This window comes from Accipiter gentilis, chromosome Z (genome assembly GCF_929443795.1).
Source record: "Accipiter gentilis chromosome Z, bAccGen1.1, whole genome shotgun sequence".
Lineage (NCBI taxonomy): Eukaryota > Metazoa > Chordata > Aves > Accipitriformes > Accipitridae > Astur > Astur gentilis.
The window spans coordinates 74525261-74543148 of NC_064919.1; the positions used below are offsets into that span (position 1 = coordinate 74525261).

The following is a 17888-nucleotide window of genomic DNA, read 5'->3' on the forward strand; positions in this document are numbered from 1 at the left end:
TGGTTGTGCATCAGTAGCTTCGGTAGCAAACAAGCTTCTGTCCAGGAGACAGCACACATGACTGGCATCTCCATTTTATGGTTTTTGTCTGCACACTTTCTAATCACACCACAGTACTCGCATCTTATTTAGGCATTCGTGATACTTTATCTAATCACCTCTAAGCCTCTTCAGAGAAAAGGCCACTTGCCTTTCAGAGCTGATGCACCGAAGTCACACCACTGATCACGTTCTTTGTTGTGATCCACGTGGTTAAAAAAAACTATTAAGCTTACCAGGAACTTGGGATTCACTATTTTCCAGCATTTTGAAGAATTTTTAGCTTTCTACTAGCACAACAACTTCCCAAAGGGTCAATCAAAACAGTATCTTTATATTCTTTTAACATCCTTGCAGGTAAAGGTTCCCAGATATTGACAGAAAAGTCTTTCACCCATCCTATATCCTCTTTTGCCTGAAGTATAGTTCCCTATGCATGAAAGCTGGAAAAAACTGCTAGTGAACAAATGAAGACTAATATCTTAATACTTGGTTCATAATACATTGGAGAGAAACTTCCGGAACATTCAAGTGCTATGCCTTTTTAATTCCAAAGCAAAGTGATCCTCAAGATGCCAGGAACATTATTTAAGTGGGTTACAAATTGTTGTACAAACCTGGAAGCAGCATTCCATAATTTTTACTGGAAAAGTCTTTGGAAAGAGAGGCTTTAAGGAATGCGTATGTGCTATATGTGGATTATTAGACTTCACATCTGAGTAATTATACTGTAAATAAGTTCCTAAAGGCAGAAGCTGGAGAAGGAGGAAAGAACCAGAGCATCCATATTGCATTCATACTGATGTTTTGTCTGTTGGAAAAGTTAAGAAATTGGTGATGACAGAACCTGAGGAACACATCACCGTCAAAAGATTTTAAGAGACTGCAGTTACAATGTGTGAATGGAAGAGTCTCGTTTTTCTAATTTAATATGATCCTATTTACCACTTTCACATAAATTGAATGTTTTCATGAAAATGGGATCAGGCAAATTCCCCTGGAACTCTGGCTAAACCAATCTCAGAATTAGTAATAATTGTCTTGAGAATTTGTGCCTCCAGCACACTCAAAAAGGAAAAACCAGTCCCTTCAAAAGGATGGTAAAGCACTGCCCAGAGTATTATACATAGTCTGTATGATTTAAGTAAGTACTAGAAGAACAAGTTCTCTGTAAGGACTGAGATGAAAATAAAGAGGTTGTATTCCTCGGTGAATTTATTAAGTACCATCAAAGAAAAATAATTTTATTCTGTAAAGCAGTACATCTTGTGGATTAAAGAGTGTCATATCTGGACCTTAGCATGGCTTTCTGTATAGCTTCTCATAACAATATCACTAACAAGCTGAGGAAGTATGATCTAGACAAAAATACTTAAGATGGCAGTATACCTTATTGCAAAACTGTCTTTATAGCCTGTCAATTGTTCTTGGTAAAAATGGATGATGGGAGTATAGGGGAACATGTGCAGCTTTCCAGAGCACTGTCTTAAGAATAGTAGTTCAAAATATTTGTCATTGGTAACTTCTGATGTAACAGAATTAGATTATTTTACTAATCTAAAGATCATAACAGCTTTTGGTGTTAGGTCTTTGAGAGAGAAGCTCACAACTGCTTTTAAAAGCAGAATAAAAAAAAACCAGTTTTTTGACTAATTTGTATAACCTTTTTAAACAAAGTCAGTGCAAAGCACAAAAACTTTTTATTCATCTGAGAAAGAGCAATTGTAACAACGTGAAAAGAAGATAGATAAGCTTTACAAAAAGACAGCAGTATGTTTAACACAACTTGCAATATGAATCCAAGTTATCAGCAAAGAGCAGCTATACTCTCATATACAATAGTAGTATCAAAGTTGTCTATGGCACTTTTCTGACCACTCATCCTTCTAAGTCTTCAAATAGAGTTGTATCTATGACTTAGGACAGCACAACTTCAAGACAAATGCAGACCAATTAGAATTCAGATAAAAACATTGAAGACAATTAGAAGCTCAGAAATGATGACTTATGTAAAGATGATAGAAAGGAACCGTGCTGTTCAGTCTATAGAAGATTAGATCTGTTCAAGACATGATAACGTTGTTTGATGTGTAAATGACAACTATAAAAAAGGACATGAATTGTTTTTCCTTGCCCAATGGAAAGAAGTCAAGAAGTGTCTGTCATGCCTAACTGCAACAAAAATGATTCAGGCTAAGCATTAGGAGAAAAGCTTTCTAGAACTAAGAATCTGAACAGGTTGCATGGCAAAAAAACGTGAAGATGGAAGTTATTGGGAGTGATACTGGTACAGCTCATCCAACATGAGGGTAAGAAGATAGGAAGCCCCCAAGTCCTGGTACAGCTCATCCAACATAACAGTAAGAAGATAGGAAGCCCCCAAGTCCTTTCCAGCTTTATTTTCTAAAATCACAGAATCTTACTCTGGAAATCTTCCTGAGTTTTGTACTGGATGTAATGAAATTACTACTTATTTTGACTAAAAGACAATCTTGATGTTTGTTTTCAAAGAGCATATCTTAATTTAAAATTCAAACTTAAAGTGACAGCATATGAGACAGACAAAGAAGAACATACATTTGGGAGGTTTTTAAAGACAAATTGTATTCACTGTCTGCCTACATTCAGTAGTTTTCAGGGAAGAGTCCCACCACTTTCTCCAGAGCTTGAAATGCCTTATGAAAAACTCCGCTTTGGCTGTTCTAGCTTAGAACTGTTGTATTCAGAAGCATCCTTCCATTAAAAAAATTAAGACTTGCAGAAAGAAACAAGATTGACTGTTTATTTTGGCCCTGACAGAAAAAAACCTTTGAATAAATTTCTTCCAGCTTTGTTTTGAAGGAAAGAGGGTGAGATGATAATTTTTCTTAACAAGTACCTTTGAGAGCACTGAAGTCTATACTACAAATTTGAGAAGATTCTTAATTCTTCTTGCCACCCACTATACATTCAGAGACAAAGCGTAGAGGAATATCTCTGGAGAAGTTCTATAAATCTCTAAGAAAATAAAAGTAATCTTTCCAACTTATTCAGAAATAATCAAATACCCATTAAAAATTTCTCGAGGGAATACAACTTATTTCTGGGAAAGAGTGCAAAATTACATAATTTCATAAGGGTTGTTGCTAGACCTTACAGATGTTTTCCCAGAAGCTTAGGAAACTGTATGGAAACAGGACTGTACATTATATGAACTCTTCTCTTTGGAAAGCAATGGACCAAAAACATTGTGGAAGGCTTTTCTTTATACATAACTTTAGAAGTTGTCTTAAAAAAAACCCAACAAACAAAATCTGAGGTTCCAGAGCAGTGGGAAAGTAGAATGAATGGATAAAGGATTTTGATGAGCAATCAATCTTGGGTAATAGAACCCACAGAATATTTTATGAGATCAACAAACGAAAAATAGTCCATGTTAATTCTTCGTTGATGAATTCATAGAAATGAATTTTTTAATAAAGTAGATGTGGTAACAGATGATAGCATGAAAGCAGAGCCATTATTCTGTTTGCATAGCTAAAAATATAAAATTTACATAAAAAAGAAAGTTTAAAGACCAGCCTAGAACTTCTGGATAAAACTTCAGCTGCCCTGGTACCTTTATTGGAACAGAAGTGTAGCAAAGATTTCTGTAACAGAGAATTTTTACTCCACTGAACAAGTGAATAACCAACCAATATAACAAATGTAACTTCTGCCATCTCTCAAATATTTGCCCAAGTTGCAGACAAAACTTCTTCTTCATTCAGAATCTGTCAATCAGACAGTTGCATTCAGTCTTAAAGTAATGCAAGACTGTGCAATCACATTCTCCAAGTCTCCAGAAGTCCTGGCTACTTCCATTTCAAAAGTACAGAAATAGCATTCTGTACCTACAGCTTTCGTAATTGACTCAAGTTTCTATGTTATATAAGAAAACTTAGATATTATAACATCCTTCCTGAGATCTCTCTCTGGACTGATGATGTCCAGTGCCATTCTTTTTGTCCTCCCAAACAAACAATTAAGTCGTTTGCTAATTTTCTTTACCAAAGTTTGCCACCTGTCAACCAAACTTTCAAGGCCTAATGAGAGTAGCAACAAAAAGCTCAGCATAGATACTTGCTGTTTGTTCATCACTGGAAAATTTATCAGCACAACTTTCACTCCAAATCATAGGCCAAAATCACTGTCAGGGATCTCATGTTCTAAATAACACTGTAATTATCCACACCTCTTCCACAGATTTCTAAAGTATCAGACTAGAGAAGTAACTATCCGGCAAGACTCTTGCAGCATCAAGAACTGGTTTGCTCAATCAGGGTTCATTAATGTCTTTAAGAAGGCAAAATGGTAACACCATTAGTAACAGTATGTCAGCTGTGTGCTTTGTCAATGGGAAAAGTAAAGCTATATACAGGTAAATAAATCAAAATCTGCTCTTGCACTTTTTCAGTCCCTCTAATGCTGAAAGATTACAATATGAACTGTACAATCAGATTGTTTTCAGAAATAATCTGATAAGATATTCCTTCAAAATGAGGTTCTGAGACAGCCAATTCAAACAGCAGCAACTTTAACCAAAAAATAATTCAATTATCCTTCTGGCTAAGTGATAATAATATATCTGAGTGCAAGTAGCTTAGATTCACAATGTTGTTACAATGATAAGCTCAATAAAGAGAGAAAACCAACGACATTTAGTCTTCGCCATTTACACAAGTCTTAAAACAAGTCCTTTAGCACAAGACCTTCTGAAATACTGATGCTGCTGGCATGCTATACATGTACTTCTCACTTGCCACTCAAGCCACATTTCTCCTATCACTGTTTAACACAGTATATGCCTACAGAAGATGAACCAGAGAAATCATTTAGCAGTCACAGACCTCAGGAGATCTTTCATCCACCCTCATCCTCAAAGCAGGGTGAGCAAGGCTATATTATGCAGGGCTTTACCCAGCCTAATCTTGAAAAGCTCCAAGCATAGAAAATGCACAGATTCTCTGGGCAACCTTTTCCAATGCTCCACTCTTCTGTTAGTGAAAAAGGTTTTCCTTACACCTACTTAGAACCTCCCATTTCAATTTAGGTCCACTGTATCTCATCCTTCCTCCACAACACTGAAAAGCCTGACTCAAGTCTTCCTGATAATGTCCTCATTGGCACAGGAAGGCTTCCTCTAAGGTACACCCCTGCTGAAAACGTCTCTTATCCAGGCTACACAGGGCCGGGTACCTTCACTTTCTCTGGAATCTCCCCCATCTCCTGTTCTCCCTCTCCACCTAATCTGACCATCCAGAAAGACTTCATTTTTTTCGGGGCTAAAGAAAAGAAAGCACTGTTGCACATCTTTCTACTATTGCCATGTAAATATACAAGCACTGAAAAAGTAAGCTAGCAGGAACATGCCCAAACCCTACCTTGCTAAGTCTCATGTATCTCAGTCATTGCTTCTCAGGGATAATATTAAAAACAGCAGTATGCATTCCAGATTTTAGCATAAAGAATCATTTTGAGCAGATTTTTTTCTGTTCCCTCTCAACTGACAACCCTACTCCTTTTCCACAGCTAAGGTTTCAGCCTTCATTTATGGTGTATGTATTGAGTTCATTTAACTACTTTTAATTGCATGTTCTTAAAATTTCATGATTGCAGTTAAGACAAACATTGCACATTAAAACACTTGAGCTGGTTAAGAGTTCAATACTCGTAATGCTGCCTTTAAACCATTTCTTATGTAGAGCAACTGAAACCATTCTTATGAAGAATTTAATCCTCATATTGGAAAGGATTTTAAATCCTTCTGTCCTCCATGAATTTGTGCTTTGTTTTGAAGGATAATTAGTCAATTTTCAGAGCTCCAGAAATTTCTTCTGGATCAGGGCTCAAAATAATTTTGTATCCAAAACACAATGACATACTCTCTACTATAGTACTGTTTGAATACAGAAAAACTAAAGGAGGAAAAACTAAATACCTCTTTAAACTCTCTGTTCTTTAAAACTGGGAAAAAATACATTGATATATATAACTGCTAGACTACCTTTAAGGGTTCCATCACTTCCAGCTGGGGAGCAGACTGACTGCGGTGACCTCAAGGAAAAAGATGCAGCATTCCTTATTGAAGGATCGCCATCCTGAAGTGACAATGATAAAAAAAGTAACATGAACACTTGATAAAATAAAGACTGAAATTAGTACATATACTGATAAAATGGATTGGTCAAAAAAATACGAGAAATATTAGAAAAATATTTATTTACATAAAAGTCTTTGTAATTTAGACTGATATTAGACTACTATACAGGCAATAATCCAAAGCACAATCAGCCCTAAGATGAATCTATGACCAGAACATGCACACAAAAATAAATCTATGTACATATCTTCTACCTAAATAAGCACTTTTGGTTAACATCAAGATTCCATTTAGAAATTTGTTGTTACAAGCACTCATAGTAAAGAGCCGACAAGCAGATACATAACCTCTATACAATACCAACTGAAAGAAATTGAGCATAAAATGTAGCTTTTTAAAACAAACTCACCTTTTTTTCACTTAACCTACCCTTAAAGTTTATCTAGAATGCCATCGTACTTCTACAGTTAAACAAATTAACACTTTGTATATATATCCTCCAGCATATACACATCAGGACTGACCAAAATCTCTAGCACTCCCATTGCAGCTGCTGAGATAGTCTCATGTAAAACACAACTGGAGTGACTTTACCTTGTTATTCGCCTGTCTTGAAAGTTAGATTGGAAACAACTCAATAGCAATATGAAGCACTTCCCCAACATAGCAAACATGTTCTACTGTCTTCTCAGTTTTGCACAGAACAACCTGCTTCAATGGAATTCATAACTTCTGACAAACTTGTTCATAATATAATACTAATTACAATGTAGTGATGTTCATTCTCTATTATTAAGAATGTAAATGTGTCTTTTTTACCCTCACACTACCTTAAAATTAAAAATGAAACCCACTAGTCAAATTCCCATTTAATGTATCTACATTGTTTTTTATCGCTTTCATGGAGCCCTCTGCTGGTCACGAGTATGCTCATTCACTCAATGCCCTAACTAGGTATAAACTTCCATAGAACAGGATTTCCCATTTTTAGCAATGTTTTTTATACAACATCTATGGGAATGTTATGGGAAAGAACAAGCTAACAACCCCTGTATCTATGAAGAGACAATTCCTACAATTACAAACAAATTGCAAGAAGTCCATTCTTTTAAAGACTAAAGTCATACAAAGGAAGTCTCCAAATAAGTTCTAAGGTTACTTAATGTGTTTCCTAATTAAATTGGTTATTTCAGTAGCTAATATGCTAATGTGGCTCCTGTTGAGGTATCTGAATACACACAGTTCTTTCATATAACTTTTTTATTTTTCAAGCCTGAATTATCTCTCTGATAAATACCTTTTACTGTTTTGACCAATTTCAACCCCATTAATAGAATGTCAGAAGGCTCAGCTGTAATTATGTTTTTACATGTCTGTATGAAAAAAAATCAGCAGTCAGTAGTAAGTTAGAAAGATAAATTGGCATTGCAAGGAGACAGAAGCCTGCATAGATGGGCAAAGTATGCACTCCCTCTGACAGTGGCCAAACTGCCAATTTGCACATGCATAGCTGTAGACTAAACAGTGTACATGTTACGCCTTGTGAAGGTGTAGTTGACACTGCTTAGGGAGAAGTGTTTAAAATTTATGGACTGCAGGTGCTTACAAGTCAAAGAATATAAAACTGTAAGAAACCAGATTTTATCAGTTTCACCATCCACGGGCACTTAAAAAACTATTAGATTTTTTTTTCCCCTCCCACAGCACAATGAATCTAAAACTCATGCTGCGCTACTAATTACACTTATTTTTGCAACACTGCTTGCAAAAAGAGTTGCTGCCTCCTGTGAGGAATGCCTCGTGCAAAGAAATCTAACATTCAGATTCAACACAATAAAAAGAACTGTATCTTAAATTTATATGTTGTCATTGCAAGTCAAAGTAAATTAATTTCCTGATGAGTTCCTCATTTATCTACTCCATTGAAATTATGGACCTGATTTTTTTCAAACCTGACTTATCTTTGACTTGTAATAAATCTCAAAAAAAAACCCACCCCAAAATATTGGAAAAAAAAAGCTTAGCAATTTTTTTAGCATGTAAGTTTTATTAGGACAGTAGAGGTCCTCTACCCATGATTGCCAAGGACATAGGCAAAGGCTAATTTTATTAAATTAACTAAACAGACTAACTAGATAGATGGCCTTTCAGGTACACATGCCATTCCTACCATAGCTGACAAATTTTCTGAAGTGCTCATTTACAGTTTCCTAGTTGAGAGCTTCATCAAATAGTGGTATGTAAGCACAAGCTTATATTCTAGGAATGCTCTGAAGTTTACCAAAAAATCACCCTCAAATTGAGTATATGTGTAGCGAGCCTTCCAGGGTGTACTTGTTGATTTTGTAGACTCATATATTGCAAAAACACAATATCCTGTAACTATTCACATTTTTAAAAGCAATAAAATCCTAAAACTAAGAGAAAAACAAAAAAGAATTAAAGTTTTATGATTTAATAATCCTCATTCATAACTATCTTCGCCAAAGGTCACACTGCTTCTGAAAAGGCTGCAACATTATGATTAAGCTTATTATTCATACATAGATGCAAAACGTTAATTAATCCAGATTCTTCAAACTGTTTTCTGCATGACAGCTACTAAAATCAGCTTTTAAACATATAATTACAAATAAAATAAATGTAACACATATACTCCATTAAGAAAATGCACAAAGGGATGAAAGTACAAATTTACAATATTTACTATTTTTACATTTAGTATTTCTCCAATTAAACCAACCAATGAGGGTGTGCTTTATGTTTTCATGGTCTGACCATTTTGCAAGAGTTTAATTTCTAAGTTTTCATGACCTAGGATGTGGTTGCATTGCTTGGATCACAAAGTTAGGGACGAATATTTTTAAACACCTCCTCTTTAAAAATTATCAAATAAATTATCCTAATATTGAAGTTTTTAAAAAATCCTGTCTTAACAAAACCAAGATTCTCTTGATAGTGTACCTTTAACATAGTTGGGGGATATATGTATATTTAATGCCAAGAACAGCTTCCTATTTTGAAGAATTCACATTGCTGAAGCAGAGACTGACAAAAACATCTTATGATTGTGTATTATAACAGATTCCTTCATTACAACACTCTCGTTTAAGATACTACTTCTTCTAATCAGCATAATTCTTGTATTAAAAAAAAGACAACTAATAAAACTAATAACTCTCTTGGAGTTCTACTGTATTAATCCTGGCAAGGGATTTAGGGAGCGGGGTATTAACAGTATCTTTGTTGAATACAACACTTTTTTGTTTCCACAAACTACTTCAGGAAGACAAGAGTTGCCCATGGTTTTTGTAAGATAAGTAAACACACAGAGAGTCATAAAAAAAACCCCAAACCAAACCTGCTTGCCACCAGGTTTTGATGAAAAAATAGAACTGAAACTTAAGTGCTCTCCCCTTAAGAACTGTTAAGAGACTGCATGTCAAACTTGTGAAGAAGAATCCCAACAAGCTTCATACACAGCATGAGATGCTCATTAGGAAGAAAATTAATCAGTAGTTCAAAAGTTGTAGGAAAAAGTTCTAGTTTTTTCCTTCAGTTCAAGATTTCAAAACTAATGTCTTCCACATGAAATAAAGTCATTAAGGGAAAACTTCTTACAAAGAAACCAGGCCATAAAAGCACATAGTAGACCAGTAAGAAAAAATGTCCATAGAAATTCTTGCCTTTGACAACACTACTATATTACCCAATAGGTTATTCAAATATGTCAGGTCTAATTGACAGTTGCAGGAATCTTCAGAGAGACAAGTTAACTATACATCTATTTAGAATCTAATATTGTTTGCATCAACATATTGCTACAGTAATTGCACAGACAGTCTACCATTTCTTTAAAATAAACTCACATACAAGATTATGTGAAGATCTTTTACTTTTCCTAATTTCACCAGAACAAATGTTACAAACTGTTGCAAAGGAAAGAGAGATCTAGAAAAAATTAAGTCGCAGATATTAAAGTTGCATGGTTGAGTTTACCCATCTGAAACTGAAATATATTTTCAGTGGTTTTATACATCAACAACATAGTAAAATTTCTGACTCCTAAGGCAGCTAAACACACATTTGCTTTATCATAGTAAGTATCTGCTTTATTGTAATAAAGTGACTTAGATTACATACATCACTACTTAGTCTGTGCACCATCTGCAGGTAGTCTTCATTTGAGCCATGTCTAGAATTATCAGCATGATGATTAGCTGAATTGCCAGACAACTGGCTTGAAACTTTATTTTCATGGAGATTCCTCATCCCAGCTGTGACAATGGGACTGGATACTGAAGCTGAAATACAAAAAAATATAAGCAACTCTACTGATATATTCACACATTCATTAACTCTTAAAAAAGTTTCAGAGAAAACACTATAACAGTGGATATTAATGGGTTGGTTGCAAGAGGTCTGGAATCTGAACAAGAATCCAACATTTTATTGAACCATTTTGCTACAAATACCTTGAATAAAATCAGTTATCTAAGATTTTAATTTTCAAGAGGATTTAAAACCTAAATTCCATGTACAGATTAGCCAAGGTTCTCTCCACACCTATCCTAATTACAGTCAGTATCATATTCTTACTGGTTATAGAAAACTTTGTTTTCCTCTATATAATTTGTATTCACCACCTTTAGTAACTTCCAAGGTATTCATGACACATACAACATCACATACAGAAGAGCTACATATTCTAAGCACAATGCTAAACTTTAAGAACAAATGATTTAAAAGAATCCAATGAGAATTCTACTTAACAACAAAAAAATGCCTAGATACTTAGTGTTCATGTTGTTCAAGATTGTTTTTAGAATAGGGAAGCACAAAGAAATCCATTCATTCTGAAGGTCATCTTTGCCAGTTACTGCATACCTTGAGCATAATTCTAGCCAACTTACAATTAATCTAGTTGATACTACAAAGGTTTGGTGAGCCTAAATAAGCTAGCAGCAAAACTTACATTACATTGGCAAAAACAAGGTTTTCACTAGTATAGATAAATGATGGCTGTAGCTAACAAATAAAAGGTTTTGGTTTGTTCTGCTTTCTTTTACTATCATGTGTAACAACAACTATGCAAACTGGGTGTACGTAGGGGAGCAATGCAACATGAACATGTGTTTTACCTTCTCTTCTTCCCTTTTATTTTTTTTTTAATAAAATAGATACTACCACTCTGTAAAGTCAGAAAAGCAAAGCTTAAACACACCGCCAACTCAAAGATTTGCATTAAGCATGTGACTCCTTCAAAGAAATTAGAAAGCCATGAAACATGCACACGAAGGTAAAGCTGACATGAGACAGGAGAATAAAACAAACATCACAGACTTACCTTGCTGCATCTGAGGATGTGGTGTATAACTTGGAGGATGTGAATATGGCATGTATCCTGCAGGGCTTTGAGGAGCATATGGACTAGGCACTGGACTATTCTGTTGTGCCAAAAATCTGTTACCAGAGCTTGTCTGTGGCGGCACAAACCGGCTAAAAATAAAATAAAGTTTTTAGAAGTTGGAAAAGAAAATTTAGAAAAAAATTATTATTTCTTTTGGAATATTATATATTCAGAACATTAAAACTTCTTTAAGATACAAAATTCCAACACAATCAAGAATCTCCCTCAAAAGCAGTACTTTAGGCTATCAATACCTTCCCCACTTCAATTATTACTTAAGAGTCACAGATTAGGTACTGCATTAGTAAAAGTAAAGAACAGAATAAAAAGCATTCATAAGACCTCCACCTAGGGAAAGGAAACAATAACACAAACATGTACTAAAATAAGATCTGCTATTTCCAAAAGTTAGTCCTAGAAGTTTGAATGAAAGTGACACCTAAATTCTAATTAACAACTAGGTCACTAGGATTAACAAGGAGCCACCTACTCTAAATATGATTTTTCCAGCAAGATTTCAAAGAACTTCATCTAACAGAACTATATTGGCAAGATAGAGAATGTGATAGGCAGTTAGGTAGGACCTAACCCAAAATCCACTGAATACAACTTATTCTTTCACTGGGTTTATCTTAGACTGATCCTACAGACAGGAAGCCATAAAAATAACAGGCTTGTGAAAATAATACATGCACATTATAACCTACATTCTTATATGAGCTTTTCAAAATAAAAATAAACCAAATAAATACTTCAGGAAGTGCATTACACGCTTTCACAACCCTCAGGTCTAGATAGCAACTCTATGAAGGTAAGGTTCCATAGAAACAAATAGCAAAGTATTTAACACAAATTTAACATTTAACATTTTGCAAGGATTTTGAGAAGACTTTGTAATATTCATTGTTACAACTCACAATTCAAAAAACCTTCTTCAATATCCCTTTTAGATAGAAAAGTTTAAAAGTGTACTGGTTTTTGTGTAGATACAGAGCATTTCATTTGCCAAAATAATTACAGTAACTTGAAGTGAAACTTGAAGTAAGTTTATTTTATTAATGATATCTAATATCTGAATATGAAATCTGTTAAAGCCCAGTAACTGGGCTGAAACTACATGCAGAACTCTTTCCTCTAGTCCAGAGTGTTATATTAATAAAGGCCTGGATTACAGTTACATGTTACTTGCCAACACTCAGGTGTTTAAAAATTAACCAGAAAGTTGACAAGGTTGCTGCTGGAAGACTGACCGAACTACTGGGCCTATCCTCCTCTGAGTGGCCTTTTGTATAACTGTTATAGCAGTATTCCATGCTTTTACAAGCCTTCTTTCCCACCCTCCTGTCACACTGGTACATGCTGGAACACATTAGCCTCTTCTCTCCTATCCTCCTCCCAGCAGTCTCAGCCTCTGCCACTGGCAGAAAACAGCTGGAGGGGTGGCAGAAGGCAGACGGACTCCTTAAGCAGGAAAGAAAGTTTGCCAAAATTATGGGAGGGAGAGTGGAGAATCATGACTAATCCTTAGAATACAAGGATTAATTCACTGACAGAAAGATGTTTCTTTGCCAGCTGAAGAAACTCATGATGCTGTCAGACAAATGCAAAATTTGTCTTGACACCAATCGCCTTCCATTCACATACTTGCAAAAAGAACTGGCTGTCACTGTAGGAAGAATTTGCAGTTCCCTAGCCCTCCCACCCCATTTAAAAGAAAGTATTACCTGGAAGGGCTATGTGAGATAGTGGTTTGTTGATAATTGGAAGATGCAGGACTACCACGCATGGAATTCTGAGAAATATTAAACTGTGACATCATCATCCCTATTTAAAAGAAGATAGTAGCATTAACTTTACACACATTTCCTTTTTAATCAATGAAGTCTCTCATTTCAGAAATTATTATATACAAAGAGATTATAAACATTACAGACATTAACATCATCTACCCACAACTGTTAGAAAACATTAAAAATTATCGATTCCATGTAAGATGTCCATTTTACATCATGACATAAAAAAGTGTTCCCTAAAGCAGTGTTAATTCAGTTATAAATATTAACAGTAGTTCCTTCCTCTGTTCCTTAAAGCTTCCCAAGCGAAAACCTACTAGTAAATAGAACCATTTTGTAAGAGGACATATATTCCACACCCCACGCTGGTGCATACAGTACTCATTGTGCCAATAAGTATAAGATTTGGAAACTTCACAAGTCAGAAGAACACAGGAAACTTATCTCCCATTTTTTAGAGCAAGTACAGCAAACAATTATCTCAGGCTGAGTGCTGCAAGATATTCTCACTGCTCCTATAATGCCTTAGTGGTTCCCTTCTACCCAGGGACAAAAGCTTTCTATTCAACCTCCACTATGCTTATAGGAATGTTATCAAGGAAGATGCTGAAATATTTCAATTGCAAAGCAGAACCAACATCCCACAGCCTGTAGATCCCCACAGTCAAGTTTTGGAAATTCCAGAGTTGCACTAGCCAGCAAACCACAAGTACAAATGTGCTTGAAACTAATTAATTTTAATAGGTGTTTGGACAATGCCCTTAATAATTTGCTTGAACTTTCGGTCAGCCCTGAATTGGTCAGGCAGTGGGACTAGATGATAGTTGTAGGTCCCTTCCAAATGAAATATTCTGTTCTATTCTATTCTATTTTAACTTGCATCATTATTCGGGAGAACTTAAAGGAATTTTTTTTTTTTCTTCTCTTTGATACAGGTGTAAAGAACTCCCTAACAACAGCATGACACTAGAAGTTGAAGTGATGCAGAAACAAAAACTTAAATAAATTTTAAGTTACTATACTGACAGAATTTAATGTCTTGCAGCTAAAACAGTGTCAGAATTCATATGCAAACTGCAGCTTGGGAAGCCACAGCAACTGATCCACAGCTGTGGGTAAAAGCAAATCAGTAGTACACATATTTTAAAGAAAAGGTTAGACAGAAGTCTGACAGAAGTCCCCAATCCAGAGCGTTGGGGAGCTGTCAATACTTCAACTGCTATCACCAATTTCAATTACTGCAATATTCACACAAGCAAAACTAGTTTCAGAAGTCCTCCCTGTTACCCTCGTTTCTCTTCCTCTCTGCCCAGCAAAGAAGAGATGTGATAATCCCGCTGGCATGCAGCCGTTACTACCTCCCGATAGGTGTGAAGTGCTGCATTCCAAGTACATTAGCACAGGACAACTAGCGCAGAGCAGGAGTGAAAGCCCCATGTTGTGCTGGAAAAAAAATCAGAGACCTCTATACTCAATACAGAGGACATTTCATTGTCCCAAGTAACACAAGGGGACTCCTCAATTCCGGCAAAATTTGTTTAAAGGGACACTGGTTGCCTCGCATAGAGGAAAGTGAGGACGAAACTCCAGGGCTTTTGTGTTGGAGGCAGTGCCTGCTGTGCCCACTGCCTGCTCACCTCTGACTGCCACTCTCAATGCAGCTAGGTACAGTATTTTAGTCAAACTACTAACCCTTAACATTTATGTACAGAATGCTGACAGAATGCACCTGTATGAGCTATGAACTATACAGACGAAGTTTAATTTTATGCTTAAAACACAGACTACACTTTTAAAATACTTTAAAAATGTATCCATTTATTTTCTCCTCCCTAAATTTAAAACATGTTTTGAACCACAGATGTGCCAGTTTTGGGTTTAAAAGAATGACAGAAAATATACAAATTAATGCATTTTTAATGCCATTTAAAAAAACCCTAAAACTTATTCTGTGTCGGACAGCTCTCACTTCTCTATCTCTGTTGGGGGGGTGGGGCGGGACATGGGAGGCACAATCTGGGTAACTTAAAAGAAAAAAAAAAAAACAAAAACAAACAACAAAAACAACCAACCTACCACCACCAACAAAAAAACCCAAAGTTTCCAGACAGATAACAAGTATGCCTGATAATGATGTAATAAGAAAGAAGTAAAAATAAGCCCCAAACATTTAGTCTAAAAAGGAGTTGAAACTAGCCTGTGGCCATTAGCACTACATTGTTGTCATATCACTAAGCAGCAGATCTATGGATCCACTGTTCATTTCTTTACCTTAAATATTTAAGAATTTGTTTTAAATGCAACCTTAATTTTGAATGTTGGTAGTGTTCAGATATGAGAAAACATCATCCTAGTACTAACATTACTAGAATGAATTTCCTTAACACATACTCCCGGTCTTGACTATAATTTTTTTGCTTGGAAAAAAGTGATACACATAAATCCATTTTAGCATTCCAACTAAATGCCAAAGGATGCACTACATAAAAACACAGCTCAAGGTCACAGAAATAGCCTTGTACGATTAAACTGTATTACAACATCACGGATGCTTAAGCTAGGAGACCTCAGCAACAGGTGATTTTGCAGTTAAATATAAACTCTTATTGAAAGTGTTGCAAAGTTTTTCCCTTTTACAGGTATACATGCACTTGAATTCTTGTATAAATGAAAAAAAAATCCAAATAATTGATGTTTATGGAAAGACACACAAGATTTTAATCCCCCAAAATTCAGAAGTTCTGATAAACAGCTTAAAGTGAGTTTTAAGTCCTTTCTGAACCCTAAGCAATGCTATGAATACTGACCTATTGCAATATACTAGTTAGCTTATCTTCTAAAACATATCTGCTGAAAGACAAAGCCAAAATGTTCAGAGGGAAAAGAGAAAAAATTATTATGAAAACCGAAACTAAATAGTATCTTAATTTTAAATAAATAAAGAAATCCACCTCATTCATACAGTATAGAATGCAAGACAGATGTAGCTACAAGATGGAACTTAGAACTTTCTATGTCATCTGATTAAAAAGGTCTAATATAAAATTAACATTTTGCCCTTGTACAAAAAGTTAGGCCTGATGCTGCACGGTGCTGTGACTCAGTTCAGACAACCTGGTAATAGAAAATAGTCTGAAAAATCTAAGTAAAAATGTAATCTAAAAAAATCTAAGCTGTATAAAGACTGTTTCAACCATGGGACTGTTATCAAAAGACAGGGAATAAGAGTTCAGACATTGCTGCCATATTACCTGAAACGAAATATGCCAGCAATGGAATGGGGGAAGGTGGAGAGTGCCCACTCAGAAGTGTCCACATAATACATCCTTCTTGCACTATTTGTTCATCATAACTAAAACCACTTCTTGCTCTAAACTTAGTGTTGAACTACAGATCAATATGAACTTCGGAAAAAACATTAGCACAGAATTCTGCTTGTGCTTTACCTTATATTCACAAGAATTCAAACCAAACCACAGTATTTAGCTTTCTGAAGATGCCTTTATTTCCTGACGAACTGTACTGAACCAAGAATTTTATTCCATTGTTTAATATAATTCTCTAGCCAGGTGATATTCCTGTTCTTGCATCAGAAATGAAGGTGTCCTGCTTTCGGTTGGAATAGAAAAATAACTCTAGTATAGTGCTATGTTTTGAGTTTGGTATGAGAAGAATGTTGATAACACTGACGTTTTCAGTTGTTGCTAAGTAATGTTTAATCTTAAGTCAAGGATTTTTCAGCTTCTCATTCCTAGCCAGCAAGAAGGCTGGAGGGGCTCAGGAAGTTGGGAGGGGCACAGCCAGGGCAGTTGACCCAAAGTGGCCAACGGGGTATTCCATACCATGTGATGTCACGTCTAGTATATAAACTGGGGGGAGTGGGGGGTGGCGGGGATCAGTGCTCGGGGACTAACTGGGTGTCGATCAGCGGGGTGGTGAGCAACTGCATTGTGCATCACTTGTCTATTCCAACCCTCTTTTTATTATTGCCATTTTATTAGTTTTATCATTATTAATTTCTTCTTTTCTGTTCTATTAAAGTATTCTTATTTCAACCCACTTTTTTTTTCTTTTTTCTTGTTTTTTTTCCCCCCAATTCTGTTCCCCATCCCACTGCGGGGCAGGGCGGAGTGTGTGGTGCTTAGCTGCCAGCTGGGGTTAAACTATGACAGAAGGCTAGGTGAAATGAATTTGAGTTCACTTGTCCATGCTAATGCTGGAACTGACACTCAAGGGATCATGGTGCACAGACCCATCCCAGGCTGACTAAATAGACAGGCGGTCCCGCTGCCTTCATTCCTTCTCAATTGTAGGTACTACAAATACTGGGTCACAGTACCCAGATCGGACTTCATCGCATACTGGACTCAGCAGAAGTCAGAAGGACAATATTCAGAAGGAAGACAGTAAGGAAAGCAGAAGAGATTAATTTGAAATACTACAGAAGAGCTTAAATTTCATTATTCTAGCTGGCAAAACGCATTACCTAAGATCTCTATCAAACTCCCAATTGTTCTGCAAATCA

The 17888-nt window shown here is 35.8% G+C and overlaps 1 protein-coding gene across 6 annotated transcripts in view; it reads right to left on the reverse strand.

The window, feature by feature from the left end:
* The window catches only part of NIPBL (NIPBL cohesin loading factor), a 177816-nt gene that overhangs the window by 87873 nt on the left and 72055 nt on the right, over positions 1-17888 (reverse strand). For all 6 annotated transcript variants that reach the window (XR_007505028.1, XM_049794610.1, XM_049794613.1 and 3 more), the window contains exons 5-8: positions 13295-13394; positions 11508-11659; positions 10304-10464; positions 6065-6158 (exon numbers count right to left, since the gene is read on the reverse strand). Coding sequence is in view for 5 of the 6 variants with exons in the window: in XM_049794610.1 (XP_049650567.1) it covers positions 6065-6158; positions 10304-10464; positions 11508-11659; positions 13295-13394 (507 nt within the window). In the remaining variant the exon portion in view is untranslated. The remainder of the gene's footprint in view (positions 1-6064; positions 6159-10303; positions 10465-11507; positions 11660-13294; positions 13395-17888) is intronic.